At 55.3% G+C, this 13,370-nt stretch overlaps 4 protein-coding genes across 4 annotated transcripts; 2 read left to right on the top strand and 2 right to left on the bottom strand.

The window, feature by feature from the left end:
- Nucleotides 1-727: 727 nt before the first annotated feature.
- LTHEOB_1670 (uncharacterized protein) lies at nucleotides 728-2,205 on the bottom strand (the record flags this gene model as incomplete). Its single annotated transcript, XM_035510397.1, has 2 exons — nucleotides 728-1,474; nucleotides 1,522-2,205. The coding sequence occupies 2 exons, from the start codon at nucleotides 2,203-2,205 to the stop codon at nucleotides 728-730; spliced, it is 1,431 nt and encodes a 476-aa protein (XP_035366180.1).
- A 1,666-nt stretch (nucleotides 2,206-3,871) lies between these two features.
- On the bottom strand, nucleotides 3,872-5,997 carry LTHEOB_1669 (C-5 cytosine methyltransferase; the record flags this gene model as incomplete). Its single annotated transcript, XM_035510395.1, has 3 exons — nucleotides 3,872-4,451; nucleotides 4,503-5,850; nucleotides 5,919-5,997. 3 exons carry the CDS (start codon nucleotides 5,995-5,997, stop codon nucleotides 3,872-3,874), a joined length of 2,007 nt encoding a protein of 668 aa, XP_035366179.1.
- A 1,738-nt stretch (nucleotides 5,998-7,735) lies between these two features.
- Nucleotides 7,736-9,545, top strand: LTHEOB_1668 (Amidophosphoribosyltransferase; the record flags this gene model as incomplete). The annotated part of the gene is made up of 2 exons (XM_035510394.1): nucleotides 7,736-8,964; nucleotides 9,017-9,545. 2 exons carry the CDS (start codon nucleotides 7,736-7,738, stop codon nucleotides 9,543-9,545), a joined length of 1,758 nt encoding a protein of 585 aa, XP_035366178.1.
- Nucleotides 9,546-10,155: 610 nt separating this feature from the next.
- Nucleotides 10,156-11,235, top strand: LTHEOB_1667 (uncharacterized protein; the record flags this gene model as incomplete). The annotated part of the gene is made up of 1 exon (XM_035510393.1): nucleotides 10,156-11,235. The coding sequence occupies one exon, from the start codon at nucleotides 10,156-10,158 to the stop codon at nucleotides 11,233-11,235; it is 1,080 nt and encodes a 359-aa protein (XP_035366177.1).
- Between the last annotated feature and the right edge of the window lie 2,135 nt (nucleotides 11,236-13,370).

Raw genomic sequence — 13,370 nt, 5'->3', positions numbered from 1 at the left:
GTCATATCTTCACTACCCACGACCCGAGAACTCTCTTTAGTGTCTCAGAAATAGATGTGCGAACGCTGTGCCGGCTCTTCAAAGGGGACAAAACGGCAAAACTTACAGCATAACCGTAAATCACTTCCCAAACCCCTAACAAAAGCGTGATTTTGAAATGTGAATTCCTCTACCTAAACAGTCTAATGTCATAGACTCGTCAAAGGTCGTAATCGTAGTCTCGTAGCATTCGCGCAGACCAAACACCAAAGCATTTGTACATCCACACGCTATCATAAGTCAATACTTCGTACTGATAGGACCATTGGCCTTCTTTCTTGCACCCGCATAAAAGAAAACTGCAAAGGGGGCACCCTAAACTCCTAATATAATGAGACTCGAGAAGTATGAGAAAGGTCATGTTCAGGTAATGCCGCCCAGAGAACGCAGAACCCAATGGAAGGTCGTTAATCGTACACAGAATGGAGGAAGAAAGAGAAATGAACCGCCGGAAAAGGGGAAGTGGCAGCTGTGGAGCTATGCAATGCCAGTCTTGGGAAGTGCTCGCCGCGCATCGCTATGCATGAGGTGTAATAGAAGTTGACCCGACCAAAGATGTAAAGGAGAACCGACCAATTTTTGGGTGAGTTTAGAATGTAGGGGAATAAACCGCTCAAAGGAAAAATTTGTGATCCGCTCAATTTTTTTTTGCAGGTGGCAGGGGGGAGAGAATGTACTGAGAATCAGTTTAGGCACTGCCGTAGCCATCCACAGGAGCGCTCCTAACGGCCCTACGGCCGCCGTGAGACCTGCGGCTCAGCCTTGCCCGATGACGCCTCCTCGAAGCTTCGGCAAGGTTAACCCCTTCCGAAACAGCACTGACGACTGTATTGATATCTCCTTCAGGGACTGCGATGGCGATAGCCTGGCCGTGTTCGTCGATGCCATCGGCCTGGTTTGAGACCTCGTGAATGGCCTCGGCGACGCTGCCGCGAACACTGTTGCTAGCGCTGGTTGTAGACGATCCAGCCCTGCTACGATAGGGAGTGCGGTATGCCATGCCGCGATCCGTGTTCGTGGCAATGCTGTGACGGCGATGGCGGTCATGAGAGCGAAGGCCATCTCCAACCTGACCACCATATGCAGATGCACCGTGGATGCTGCCGTGGCGAGAAACTGGCTGGGACCCATGGGCAAGAGGTTGTTGCACAGGGTAGCTTGGGCTGTAGTTGGGCTGGTATGGAGAGCTGTTTTGAGGCAGATACTGTGGAGGGGTATGGCCAAATGGAGGAGTGTTTGTCGCAGACGGGAACTTGGCCCCATACGGAGAATGACTGTGAGATCCGGCAGTAGCATTGGGAATCGGGATTGCCTGGATGTTGCTATGGGGGATGTAGGGTCCAGATTGGAGGCCACGCGAGTCGACTGAAGAAGCACGCGAGGAACGCGATCCCGACGGAGGTGGCGGGAACTGGGTGCCGTAGTAGCCAGCGACCTGCTAATGTTAGTGATGCGCCGTGGATCCTGGAAGGGTCACTTTACCGGTGGTTGATTCGCAGCTGGCGGCTGTACGGGAGCCTGAGTGAGCGTCTGAGGAGTCACCTGTTTAGGCTGCCCGTTGGCGTACTCCGGATTCTGCATTGCACCCGGAGCATAGTCCGCCGGGTTATAGGGCTTCGCGACATAATGGTTGTGAGCGGCGTTGTACGGCTGCGGGTGAGCGTAGTTCTCGCCAGCTACGTGAGCAGGTGGGAAAGCAGCAGCAGCGTTGGGCTGCACCGGAGGCGGGGGAAGATGCAAGCTGTGTGGAGCTCCTAGTGACTTGGACCGGTCTGCATAAGGTGGCGAGTCGTGACCTCTGGACCAAGAGCGATCCTTGTGGTGATGGTGGCGATGCTTGCGATCCCGGTCACGCTCGCGGCCACGCTCGCGGCCCCGGTCAGCGTCGCTGCTGCGGCGAGCTCGACGGCGGCGGTCGTAGTCGGAGTCCTCAGTGAAGTAGTCCTCCGAGTAGTAGTCCGAGTCGGTCAGCGAAGGCGAGCGTCTCTTGCGTCCGCGGCCTTCGCTCTGGGTACGGTACTTCCCGCGCTTCTTGTCTTCCTTGCGGCGCTTCCTGGCTTCCTTGTCATGTTGCGACCTGAAGTAGCCGCCCGGAATCGCCTCGAAGAGCCTGTCTGGGATGTGCTCTGCGCCGTATGAAATCGCCTTGAGTGCCAAACTCGCCATTTTTTGGTCGAGGAACGCCAATGTGAAGGCAGTGGTGAGGGCGGGTCGTGTGATTTATATGATGATGCAAAGCCGCAGGTACGTCAGGGTGGTTGGTGATAGGCGCAAGGGATCTGAGGCTAAGCGGTTGGCGCGAATGAGGGCGGAGGACAGCCCCTGCAATCAGCACAGGGACCCTGCAGAGTTTGGTCGGAGAAAACTGCAGTCATGCAGTAGATCGAGCGCTTCATAAACGCAGATAGGTGGCAGAGAAAGAGGGGCGGAAAAGAATCCAGCGAGTGGCGACGGGCTGCAGAAGAAGATGAGCACGGCGGTGGGGGAATGGGGTCAGTCGCTGCAGTGATGTCGTGAGCAGGGCGGTTGATGGAAGGGCAAAGAAAACTAGAAGCGGCGTTTGGGCGTACGGGAACGCGCGGTCAGCAGGTGCTCACGATGCCGCGTCGCGATGGCCCGCGACGTAGTGACATGGATGCGCAGTATGGCTATGACGTAGTTCCTGCCTGGCCAGGTCTTCACCAACCCTCTGCCAGGATGCGCCGCCCCGCCACTCGCCGGCGAGTCAGTCATGCACGCTGCGCGACGGCCAGATGCTGGCGACGCTGGAGATTCGCTGTGTGCCGCCCAAGAATGAGGCGCTGCGCGTGCCCGACTCATGAACCAACCATTCCGAAACCGCGTCAGGCACCTCTCCGCAAATCCTGGGATGCCTCTGGGAAGGCGCGCATCAGCGATCGCCTTTCCCCGCTGCACTGGGCCGACGTCGCACACTGCGCGCGTCCGTGGCACGAGCCCCCAAGCCCGCGCGGGAGAGAGGTCCGTAATCATCCAGAACACCCGGAAGCTTAGAGCCGGTTTCCCTTGCCATCCGCCCCAGGCTGACTGCCAATCCAGAGCGGCCGCGTATCAGAGGCACAGACTAGCGCATCACCACATTGCTTGCTCTCTCCTGGCCGCGCACGCTAATATAGCTCTCCTACAGTAACGTGCGTGGCTGGCACGCTGCACAGTAACAGACCGTCTCCGACGGAGTTCCTGATGACATGTTACCAGCAAAGGTTCGGTGCAGCGGCTGTTGTGTCAGGCCCAACTAACTCTCAATGACGACAGCGAGCGTGAGATTACCATGCGTGCTCCGCCGTCGGTGCCGTCCGGCCGAGGGCACGAGTAAGTAACCGTATCACATAACTGTCATCCTGATTCTTGTGTGATACTCAAGTTCGCAAGGAGACAAATCCGGCATTCCATTGTACCTACGTTCGTATTTCAGACGTCAGAGTTTCCCGCTCGCTGTGTCTGGAAACGCTTCTCCGAATATGTAGGGTCATACAGAAGGAAAAAAGAAAAAGAAAGAATCCTCCAGCCCGAATGGGGGGTCATCATGACCGGAAAGAAGTTGAATCCCCCTCCCCTCAATTGCAGTCATGACTGCATTGCAGCTCTTTTCCCCTCATGATCTACCCGAACTTTGCCGGGGTGAAGCTACTTGTTTTTTGTCCACGTATTCACCAATACTTCTTTTTTTTTTTACACCTTTTCCCCTTTGAAAACCTCTAGAGACTACCTTCCTTCTCAAATCTCGCTTGTCTTTTGAATCTCAAATCTCGAAGAATTGACGGTAGTCAAGCTTATCAGCTAACTCAGCCTTGGGACCGTCTAAATGTGCCGTTCAATCGATCTCAATGATGTTCTTTCCATCGCTGTCGATGAAAATGGCGTTCTCGATTGAGCTTCCCGATGCCTGGGACGAGATCGGCGGCGCCGGTGAAAGAGTCCTTGACGCAGCCCGGAACATGTTGACCTCATCATCATTGCCTTCACTCCTTGGGTCCGCTCTTCCGCCTCGGCCTTGAATCCTGTCGACCTTGCGAAGGACCTTAATGCATTCCTCGAAGACAAGCTTAAACCATGGCGGCGGTACAGCATTTCCGATCTGCTTCTCAATGACCGTCTTCGTGCCGGTGAACTCGTAAGTGTGTGGGAACCCTTGAATGCCTGCTAGCTCTCTGAGCGTCAGTTTGCGGCGACCGTCCCAATGACACAATGAGTTCTTCGTCAAGATAGTTGACTTGAAAGGACGATCGGGGTCCCAAGGAACTCCGTCGGTGCGGCTTGCCAGGTGCGGATTGTGGTGAGTCGCGGACCTCGGGATGTTGCCGATGGCCTCCCTGGCGGTTAGGTAGGCAGGTAGGTTAGAGCCAGGTCTACCGCGAGTGGACTTTGGCATGTTCGGTAAGGGAATGCCGGGCCTATCCGTGGTGTTAGTTTTTATTTTGGTAGGAATCATCGGTCGAACTTACGCAGCAGCAATCAATACTAACCGCTTGCGCGGCTGGGAGATGTCGTACTCGAGCGTATTATGAATAGCCCACTTAACACTATATCCCTCCTCACGTATCAGGGCCAGTAGTTTGCCGAACCAATATTTGTGTTTCTCTCGAGTCAACAGCCCATCGGCCTCCTCCAGGGTGATGATCCTTGGCCTGGCGGTTCTGATGATGCCAGTAACGGCAAATACGCAGGTTGTGTTGATCTCATCTTTGATAGCATTGGGGTTGGTGTTTGCGTTGCTGAAGGGCTGGCATGGCAGGGAGATATGCACGATATCGCATCGGGCATTGAATCTTGCAGCTGCAGCTGGGAAATCTGCTGCTTCGCACTGGAAGATTCGGGCTCGAGGAAAATTGAGCGCCGCTGTGTCAACGGCAGCCTTGTCGTGGTCAAATCCCCAAACAACTTTCAACCCGGCCAGCTTGGCCGCACAGCTTGCGCCTCCACCACCCTGGAATGCATCGCCGAACGTGTATTGACGTTCACGATTGGGGCCGTGTGGAAGGGATCGGGTAGGCTCCATAAGTATGATATCCCCATCGTCGGCGTTATCGGTAAGGTCGACATGTTCGGCGGACCTACCAGTCAGAATCTTTCCCCCATCGTCGGCTTCCATGGGCGTGATGTGCTGGAGTATTCCTTGGTAGGGGATTCTGCGAGCGCTATTCCTTTCTCCTTTGCCGTAGACCTTCGCGAAGAAGTAGCGACAAACAAGAACGTCATTGTCCTCTACGATCTTCTTGATCTTCTTGCCATCAGGTCCGCGGGAAGCGAATGGCGAATGGTCTCGGTACGACAGCTTAGGAAAAGGAGCATTAGTGACTTTGAGTCTCCGCTTCCTGAAAGCCTCGTCCAAGGATATCTCTTCAAGGCCCTGGATATGATACGGGCGAGGGTCATCCGTGTCTATAGTGGTTACTATAGAGACTTCATTCAACTTCGGGTCAAGCATGGGTGCGAAGAATTTGTTCCTCCTGCAGATTAGCCCACGGAGCTTAATGGCGCCAGAGTAGACATTTTGGATGATCTTCATCACTCGCATGAAGTCTCCATCTTCCACAAGTCCTGCAGGCTGCTGTGTATGGATCTCAACTGTGTCGCCGATTCGGACTGTGGAAGCAGTTGGACCAAGATTCTTAGCTCTCTCACTAAGCAGCGTGCAGTGATCGATGTAGGTTTCTGGCCACCGAGGGGCCGTATTGCGTCGCCATGTAGGTTCTATGGGGCGGAGTTCTGGGCTCGCAGATCGAAGCGATAGGTTATCATCTTCATCTTCGATGATGAAATCATCAAGCGCGGAGCATACGGCGGGGATATCTATAAAAGTATTAGTAACTCACAGCTTCAAGATAATAGCATATAAAGCATGTTAAGTGGTAGCTTACCGTCGTCGTCATCGTCGATATTGATAATGTCGTGACCAGCGTCAGATAAACTGCGCACACTGCGTGCCGTGTAATCCATATTGGCGAGTGTTGGCCGTAAAGTGCGAAAGTCAGGTGGCCATGCGCTCGTAAGCTGACGAGTTGGTTGAGTGAAAGAAGAAGCGCAAGCTAAAGAGGGCTTTGTAAGTTGACTGTGAGCCTGTGAGTGCGCTGGCGCTTACTATTTAGCGCATGAAGCGCCGTCAACGATGTGAAGCGCGGTCGACGATGTTCGGATGCGAAGGGCGGTGTTGGGTGGGAGTTAAAGGTGACGAGGAAAGATGAGGCGGAGCTACAGCTGTCGATGTTGCTTTTATAAGGAATGACTTACGCGGTAGCCTCTATAAAGGAAAGTGAAGACGTTAGAGGCTGAAGCGAGATCATGTGCGTAGATATTGCTTTGAGCCTGCACGTGTCGAGACTTTATACGCTTTAAATGTTCACGCGCGCTTTCCCGATTGGTGCTATCGCTGCGTGAGTCGGTAATGGTTTTTCAACACGAAGAACTTGGGTGATACGCAATGGCTGTAGGGAAAGACTTCACCATCGCTTCTTAGATTTAGCGCTTTGAGGGTCATCATAAGCTTACTCTGGCTAGAAAAGTAGTAAGCGACAAGGGTAGCAAATATTCTATGCTCTTCTTAACAAAGCCTTTCTTTCAGCGTCGGATGTTGCATGATGTTTCCAGACCCTGATGGTTCAGCCAAGAAGTGTCCAGTCGCCAAAAATCACTAACTCTAGGTCATAGATACTATCATTACTTCTTCAGACCATCAACCCTTACAGCGCGGGCTCCTCGACCGCTCGATGATGTGTTGGGCAAGCAACTGCTTTGTTGATGGAGTACAGATTGTGACGGAAGCCTGAGGCATCCACCACATCAGCGAACGCGGAACCAAGCCTTCTCGTCATTGGCGGGTTCCAATGGATTGGCCCACGTCCGCTGCTACACATGTTGACGGCGCTTGACTGAGGTTGGACACCGTTGTTGAGATTAGGTGGAGCATGTGCGGCGAGTCCAAATTCGGCGCAAGCACGTGGGGCGATAAAACGCGCCATGGTTGAGAGGACGCGTCGCGCAAAGGGGCGAGCGGGCGTCTTTCGGCGATGGGTTTGGAGGCGTTGCGAAAATCGGAGGAGACCAATGGCACGCGGGCTTATTAACGGTCAGGCATCCTGCGGATTCCGTCCAAAGATTGGTCGCGCGCGCTGGCGGGGAAAGGATCAGACCTCATTTGTGCTGGGGAGGCGCACTGGCGCCGTGTGGAGGTTAGGTCGGTCCGGTTGAAGCGAGCCGAGAACTTCCGCCAGCGTCGCTGGTAGTTCCCATAAAGTTTTTGCGGCGCTCTCTCAGAAGAACCTAACCTTTCAAAATGGCATCCACCAACCCAGTCGCTTCTTGGCCCTCGTCGCCCTCCGCAACGTCTCTGCTGTTGCCATTGCGGCCATCTGCTCCGCTCGGCCGCCTTCTGCCTTGCGCTCCCCGCTCCCGCTGAGAAAACTTTCTCCGCCGTTCTCACTTCCTCCAAACCGAGCCCCGCTCCCAACGCTTCAGCCGGTTTCCCGCAGTGAGGTCAGTAGACAGCAGGCGCCTGTGCCCTACTTTTCTTCCCTTCCCATCATGATGATCTAGTGTTATTTTTTATAGATGTTAGACTTCCGAGCTCAAAGTTGCGGAGACAGCACATTCTGATCCAAGCTCTTACACTGCCCTGTATGAAGACCAATGGCTGGCGCATTGCTAACATGGTGCGCGAACAGTCTGTACGACCCGCAAGATGTGTGGTATCATCGCCGTTATCCACGCCGACCCTGCGTCCACCTCGGCCGCCGTCGAGATCCACGATGCCCTATACCTGCTCCAGCATCGAGGCCAGGACGCCTGCGGTATAGCCACCTGTGCAGCCGGTGGTCGCTTCTACCAGTGCAAGGGCAACGGTATGGCGTCGAAGGTCTTCCACGACGGCTCCAGGGTTGCGGACCTGCCCGGTTTCATGGGCCTGGGTCACCTCCGCTACCCCACCGCTGGCAGCAGCGCCAACTCTGAGGCCCAGCCCTTCTATGTCAACAGCCCGTACGGTATCTGCATGACGCACAACGGCAACCTCATCAATGCTCCTGAGCTCAAGAAGTTCCTTGATCAGGAGGCGCACCGCCACATCAACACCGAGAGCGACAGTGAGCTCATGCTCAACTGCTTTGCCAATGAGCTCAACGAGACCGGCAAGGCTCGTGTCAACGCTGAGGACTGCTTCAGCGCGCTGAGCAGGATGTACAAGCGCTGCGTCGGTGGTTGGGCCTGTACCGCCATGCTTGCTGGTTTCGGTCTGATCGGCTTCCGTGACCCCTACGGTATCCGCCCCATGGTCCTGGGCTCCAAGCCTTCGGAATCCGGCCACGGCACCGATTACATGATGGCCTCTGAGTCTGTCGCTCTCACTCAGTGTGGTTACACCACCTTCCAGGACATTCGTCCTGGTCAGGCTGTCATCATCGAGAAGGGCAAGGAGCCCATCTTCCGCCAGGTCCACCCTGAGCTTGGCTACACTCCTGACATCTTCGAGTACGTCTACTTTGCTCGTCCTGACTCCGTCATGGATGGCATTGATGTCGACGAGAGCCGTCGTAGAATGGGTTTCAAGCTTGCCGAGACGATCAAGAAGGAGCTCGGCCCTGAGGGTCTTGCCGAGGTCGACTGCATCATGCCCATTCCTGAAACTGCCATTACCTCTGCTCTGTGTGTCTCCGCTGGTTTGAAGAAGCGCTATGTCCAAGGTTTCGTGAAGAACAGGTACATCTTCCGTACCTTCATCATGCCTACCCAGAAGCTGCGCCAAAAGGGTGTCCGCGCGAAGCTCAATGCCAAGCCGTCTGATTTCAAGGACAAGGTTGTTGTTCTGGTTGACGACAGTATCGTCAGAGGAACCACGAGTCGTGAGATTGTTCAGATGGCTAGAGAAGCTGGTGCTAAGAAGGTCATTTTCACCAGCTGCGCTCCGCCGATCACGTAAGTCTACTCCAAAATTTTGTCTGGAGCCATCGCTGACTTTTGTGAATAGCAATGCCCACATCTACGGTATTGACCTCGCGTCGACATCAGAGCTGATTGCCTACAACCGTTCTTCGCCGGAGATTGCCGAGAAGATTGGTGCGGATGCCGTCATCTACCAGACCCTTGATGACCTCGAGGGTGCTTGCGCTTCGCTTTCGCCTCGCGACCCAGCAACCCAGAAGTTCGAAGTCGGTGTCTTCTGCGGCAAATATGTCACTCCTGTGGACGATGATTACTTCGACCGCCTTGAGCGCATTCGCGGCGAGAGCAGGAAACTGAAGGTCATGGAGAGTGCCAGGCAGGCCGTCATGCATGGCGCGGCAACTGAAAGCCAAGTTCGCATGGCGGCAAAGGGAGTCGAAGTTGACAGGCACGGAAACGTCATCCCCGCGGAAGAAGACGGCCTAGTCAACGGTTACGCCGCGATCGGTACTGACCGCCCCGACGACCTCGAGAGAAGAGCCACGGGAGAGTCGCAAACCCGTGTCAGGGAGACACAAGACATGAGTTTGCACAACATCAACGACCACCAATAGTTCATGATTCAAACAAATGATGGAAAAGCATGTCTCCTGACTGGCACGGGTTAGACTTGGGGATAAGAATATGGCGTTATAGGAAAAGGCTTGCATGGTCTCCTCCGGCCTCAGGTTGCGGAATATACTCTCGCTTGGGTGGCCTCTGATTTGGTTTCGGTAGAGTAGAACTTCAAATGGGTCAGATCCAACAAAAATATATCATTAAGAAAGTTCTGAAGACCTGGAGCGTACTGTCTCTGGTAGTTTGGAGTGGTGATCTTAGTCGCAGGGAGCGCGTTAGTCATGCGAATTCACTGGTACAGGGGTGAGAAAGAAAGATCACAATCACTACCACTTGTCAAGCAAATACTCATTCAATTCTCTCCAGAGGCCGAGTACGTTTGAATTTAGTGAAGTTGAGAAGCCGCCAAGTCATGAATACTTGCCAGAATGTTCCGCCCGCGAGCGGTTGCCTCAGATACAACGCGCGTCACCTCACCGCGTAACTTTGATCGCCCAACTCTGACGCTCACGAACCTAACCACCCACGTACAACGCACTTACACTTCGTGATTTCGATCTGCTCTAAAACCTTGTATCGAGTCAAACCTACCTCAAATCAAGAAAAATGTCGTCGGCAGCGACAACAGAAGCGTCCGCGCCCAACGCTTCCACCACGACCGACAACCCCGCACCCACCTCTAAACCCACCACCGATGCGCCCTCGTACACCTCCGACGTCTCCCCTCCCGCCTACAGCGATGCAGCACCTACCTACGACCTCGCAGCACCTCCTTCCACCTCGGACCCGTCCACCACCCCCGCCGACGCCCCCGATGCCGCAAACCAAACCTCCGCCTCCTCCGCCACCGCCAGCGCACCCATGAACCTCGAAGAAGGCACAGAGCTCGACGCGACGCCAATCCCCTTCCACTTCCTTATCCAGAGCAGCACCTCCGCGGACTCGTCGTCGTCATCACAAAACACACCCACGACGACCACCACGAAGAAGATCACCCACACCCACCCGGTGCCGGACATACTCCTCGGCCCCTCCCCGCCCGCAGAAGCCCAAGACCTATTCGTCGACGTGCTCAGCGACGCGCTGGGCGCGCACCAAGAAGAGTGCCGGGCCGCGGCGCCGCAGGCGTGCGACATCTGCGGCGAAGAAGCCGCGAGCGTGCTACTGACGCCCATCAGCTTCCTGCACGTCGACGAGAACCAGCCGCCCGAGTACAACGAGAGCGAGGTGGTCGACGAGGAGGAGGCGGACGTTGTCGACGATGCGAACAGCAACAACCCGCTAGCCCGCCGCCTCGGCAGGCGCGTCGAGGTGCTCGTCACGCCCGTGTGCGCGCGCGACAACTGCGGGCAGCTGGCGCGCAAGCGGCTGCGCTGCGCGATGGAGGACACGCATAATGATCACGAGCACGAAGAGCGCGTGACGGTCGCCCTGCCGCAGGGCCCCGAGGACCCGCGGTGCAAGGTTTGTGGCACCAATCCGCCGGATGGAGGGGCGAAGAAGTGCGCGGGATGTGGGGTCGTGAGGTACTGTGGGAGGGAGTGCCAGCGGAAGGATTGGAGGGCCGGGCACAAGAGGTTGTGCGCGACTTATGCGGAGCTGGTGGAGGATGGGCGGATGGAGGAGGTGGTGGGCATGGAAGAGGTGGTGCAGAGGACGTTGGGTGGGCAGGGGGCCCCGGCGTGAATGGGAGTCTGATGCGATGAGGGTTTATGCGGCTCTGCTCTCGGGACGTGAAAGATCCGGGATGGTGTTTTTTTGTGCGGTTGCACGGGGTGGGGATTGGGACTCGGGAGTCAGCTTTGCCGTTGATGGGGCCAGCAAGGTGTCAGCATCCCGAAGCACGAGCGAGACTGCACGCATGGACGAGGCGGGAGACGGGCGGATCATGTCTGTGCGGTTGCTTGTCATCCATGGGGCTGGCACCGAGGTAGATCTACGGCCCTGCGCCCCAACCGCTGCTACCTGGAAGACCCTGCTTTTTTTGCGGCCTTGGGCTCATCCTTCGATGCCTGGATTGGGGGACCCGGAGCGCAAAGGAAGATCCTTCAGTGCCTACAGCACTGGTTGTGTGGAGCACGACAGATTCTGTAGCCATCACGACAATGCCTGCGACTGTTGGCCGAGACCAAGATCATTGCCTGATAAGGCATGTCAGTCGAACCTAACCAGTTGGCTGTTGGTGTTTACCTCGGCTCGTACCAAAAGTTTGACCAAACTGCAAGTACGAGCCGCAAACTATACTATTTTATCTGCATCTCTCCTAACCTTACTACTTCCTCTTTCGTCAACTCCGAAACTCCCGTTCGACTCGCTTCTGTTCCTTCTGTAAAGTTTGTGACGTCACAACCAACAGGATCATCCATATACACAACCAACAACGTTACGGGAGGCCTAACGCCTAGAGAGAAGGAAGACTGAAGCTGACGGTGCATTCAAATTTGAAGCTGACTGTGCATTGCAATATCCGAGGACTACACTCCATTTGCTGATCGCACGAAAATGTGGGTTACTTTTGTCAGTGCTTCAAGATCCACGCAGAAAGCACCCGGCGAGTACGGGCGGTCTGCCTCGAAGCTTTTCGGGACTGCCGGATACGTGACTTGGTTCCTTGCTGGAGTATGATAAACGAATCGCGATGCCGGTCCGAGAGGAGGTGAAACCGGCTGGACCGGACTTTCCCAATAGAAGAACAGGGCAAATTGTGGCTTGAGCGGGAAAGCATCACGGGGCATAAGCGGTCGGAGAAGGTTGAGAGTCGCTCTCCAGCTCCGACCTAAATGATCGTGGGGGCGCAAAGTACGAGAAAAGGCGGAGCCAAGGGTCCTTCCCGTCTACCCGCCTACGAGCATGATGCTTGTTCTGCTAGCCACGGGCTTCTTTCTAGTGCATACCGGACCGACGTCCGCCTATTCATGCTTAAGTATCTACCATTCGGGGTGGAGGGGCCGAAGGGATTTTTTTCCTGAATGCTCTAGAGGAGGTTTTACGACTGGTGACGTCGATTTTCCTTGTGCTTCGTTGTCGCTAACTGCCGACATGAGCGGAACTTTTGTCGTTTTCGCTTTTGCCGTCTGCTGTGTGACAGCACGCTCCCAAAGAACGGCCGGCCGAACGCCATGATGCAGCGGCTTTACTTGCGTAACTTCGCGTTCGGACTTCCACAATTTGCGAACGCCACGGTCGAAGTCCGAGGCAGGCAATTGTTGTTGGGATTGCGTATACAAGCGGGCCCTCGATCGCACGAGCTCTGGCGTAAGGAGCTGAGGTTTTTTATTTTTTTTTTTCAATTGTTTCGACTCGGGTGGGCACATGGGCGGGGGAAAAGTGGCTTGTTACCTGGCGGTGGTGCGAACGATCTGGGGCCATCTGTTAATGGGTATTTGTCTTTGGTACTCGAGACAAACATGCAAGGAACTGCAGTACAAACCGGGTGCCACACCTTGTTGTCACGGTGACGCCCAATCACGAATTTTTCGGACCGAAGTGTACCTTGCTTTGGAAGAAAGCATCGTGAGAATGGTTTGGAGGAGTACCACGACTAGGCGGCACACCCGGCAAGGCAAGGTGGGGGAAGCCCAACAACAGTCATGTGGCGCTCTGCCACCGCTGACGGCGCATATGGAGCAAATGCAACTTCGGAGGGTTTTGCAGGAGCTTTGCGGGACGAGCAGCTCGATGAAGGCCACCGCCCGCCATCTCTACCGCATCGATGGTGCTAGCCAGCCAGTCGTCCACGATGGCGCCACCGGGCTCGGCCGGCTCTTTTGCAGGATTGAAACTTATGCAGACATCAACCACGCTTCTCTGCTATGCGCGCG

Source organism: Lasiodiplodia theobromae, assembly GCF_012971845.1.
Source record: "Lasiodiplodia theobromae strain AM2As chromosome Unknown scaffold_4, whole genome shotgun sequence".
NCBI lineage: Eukaryota > Fungi > Ascomycota > Dothideomycetes > Botryosphaeriales > Botryosphaeriaceae > Lasiodiplodia > Lasiodiplodia theobromae.
Note: the sequence above shows the minus strand (reverse complement) of the source record. Positions and strands in the feature narration are given on the sequence as shown.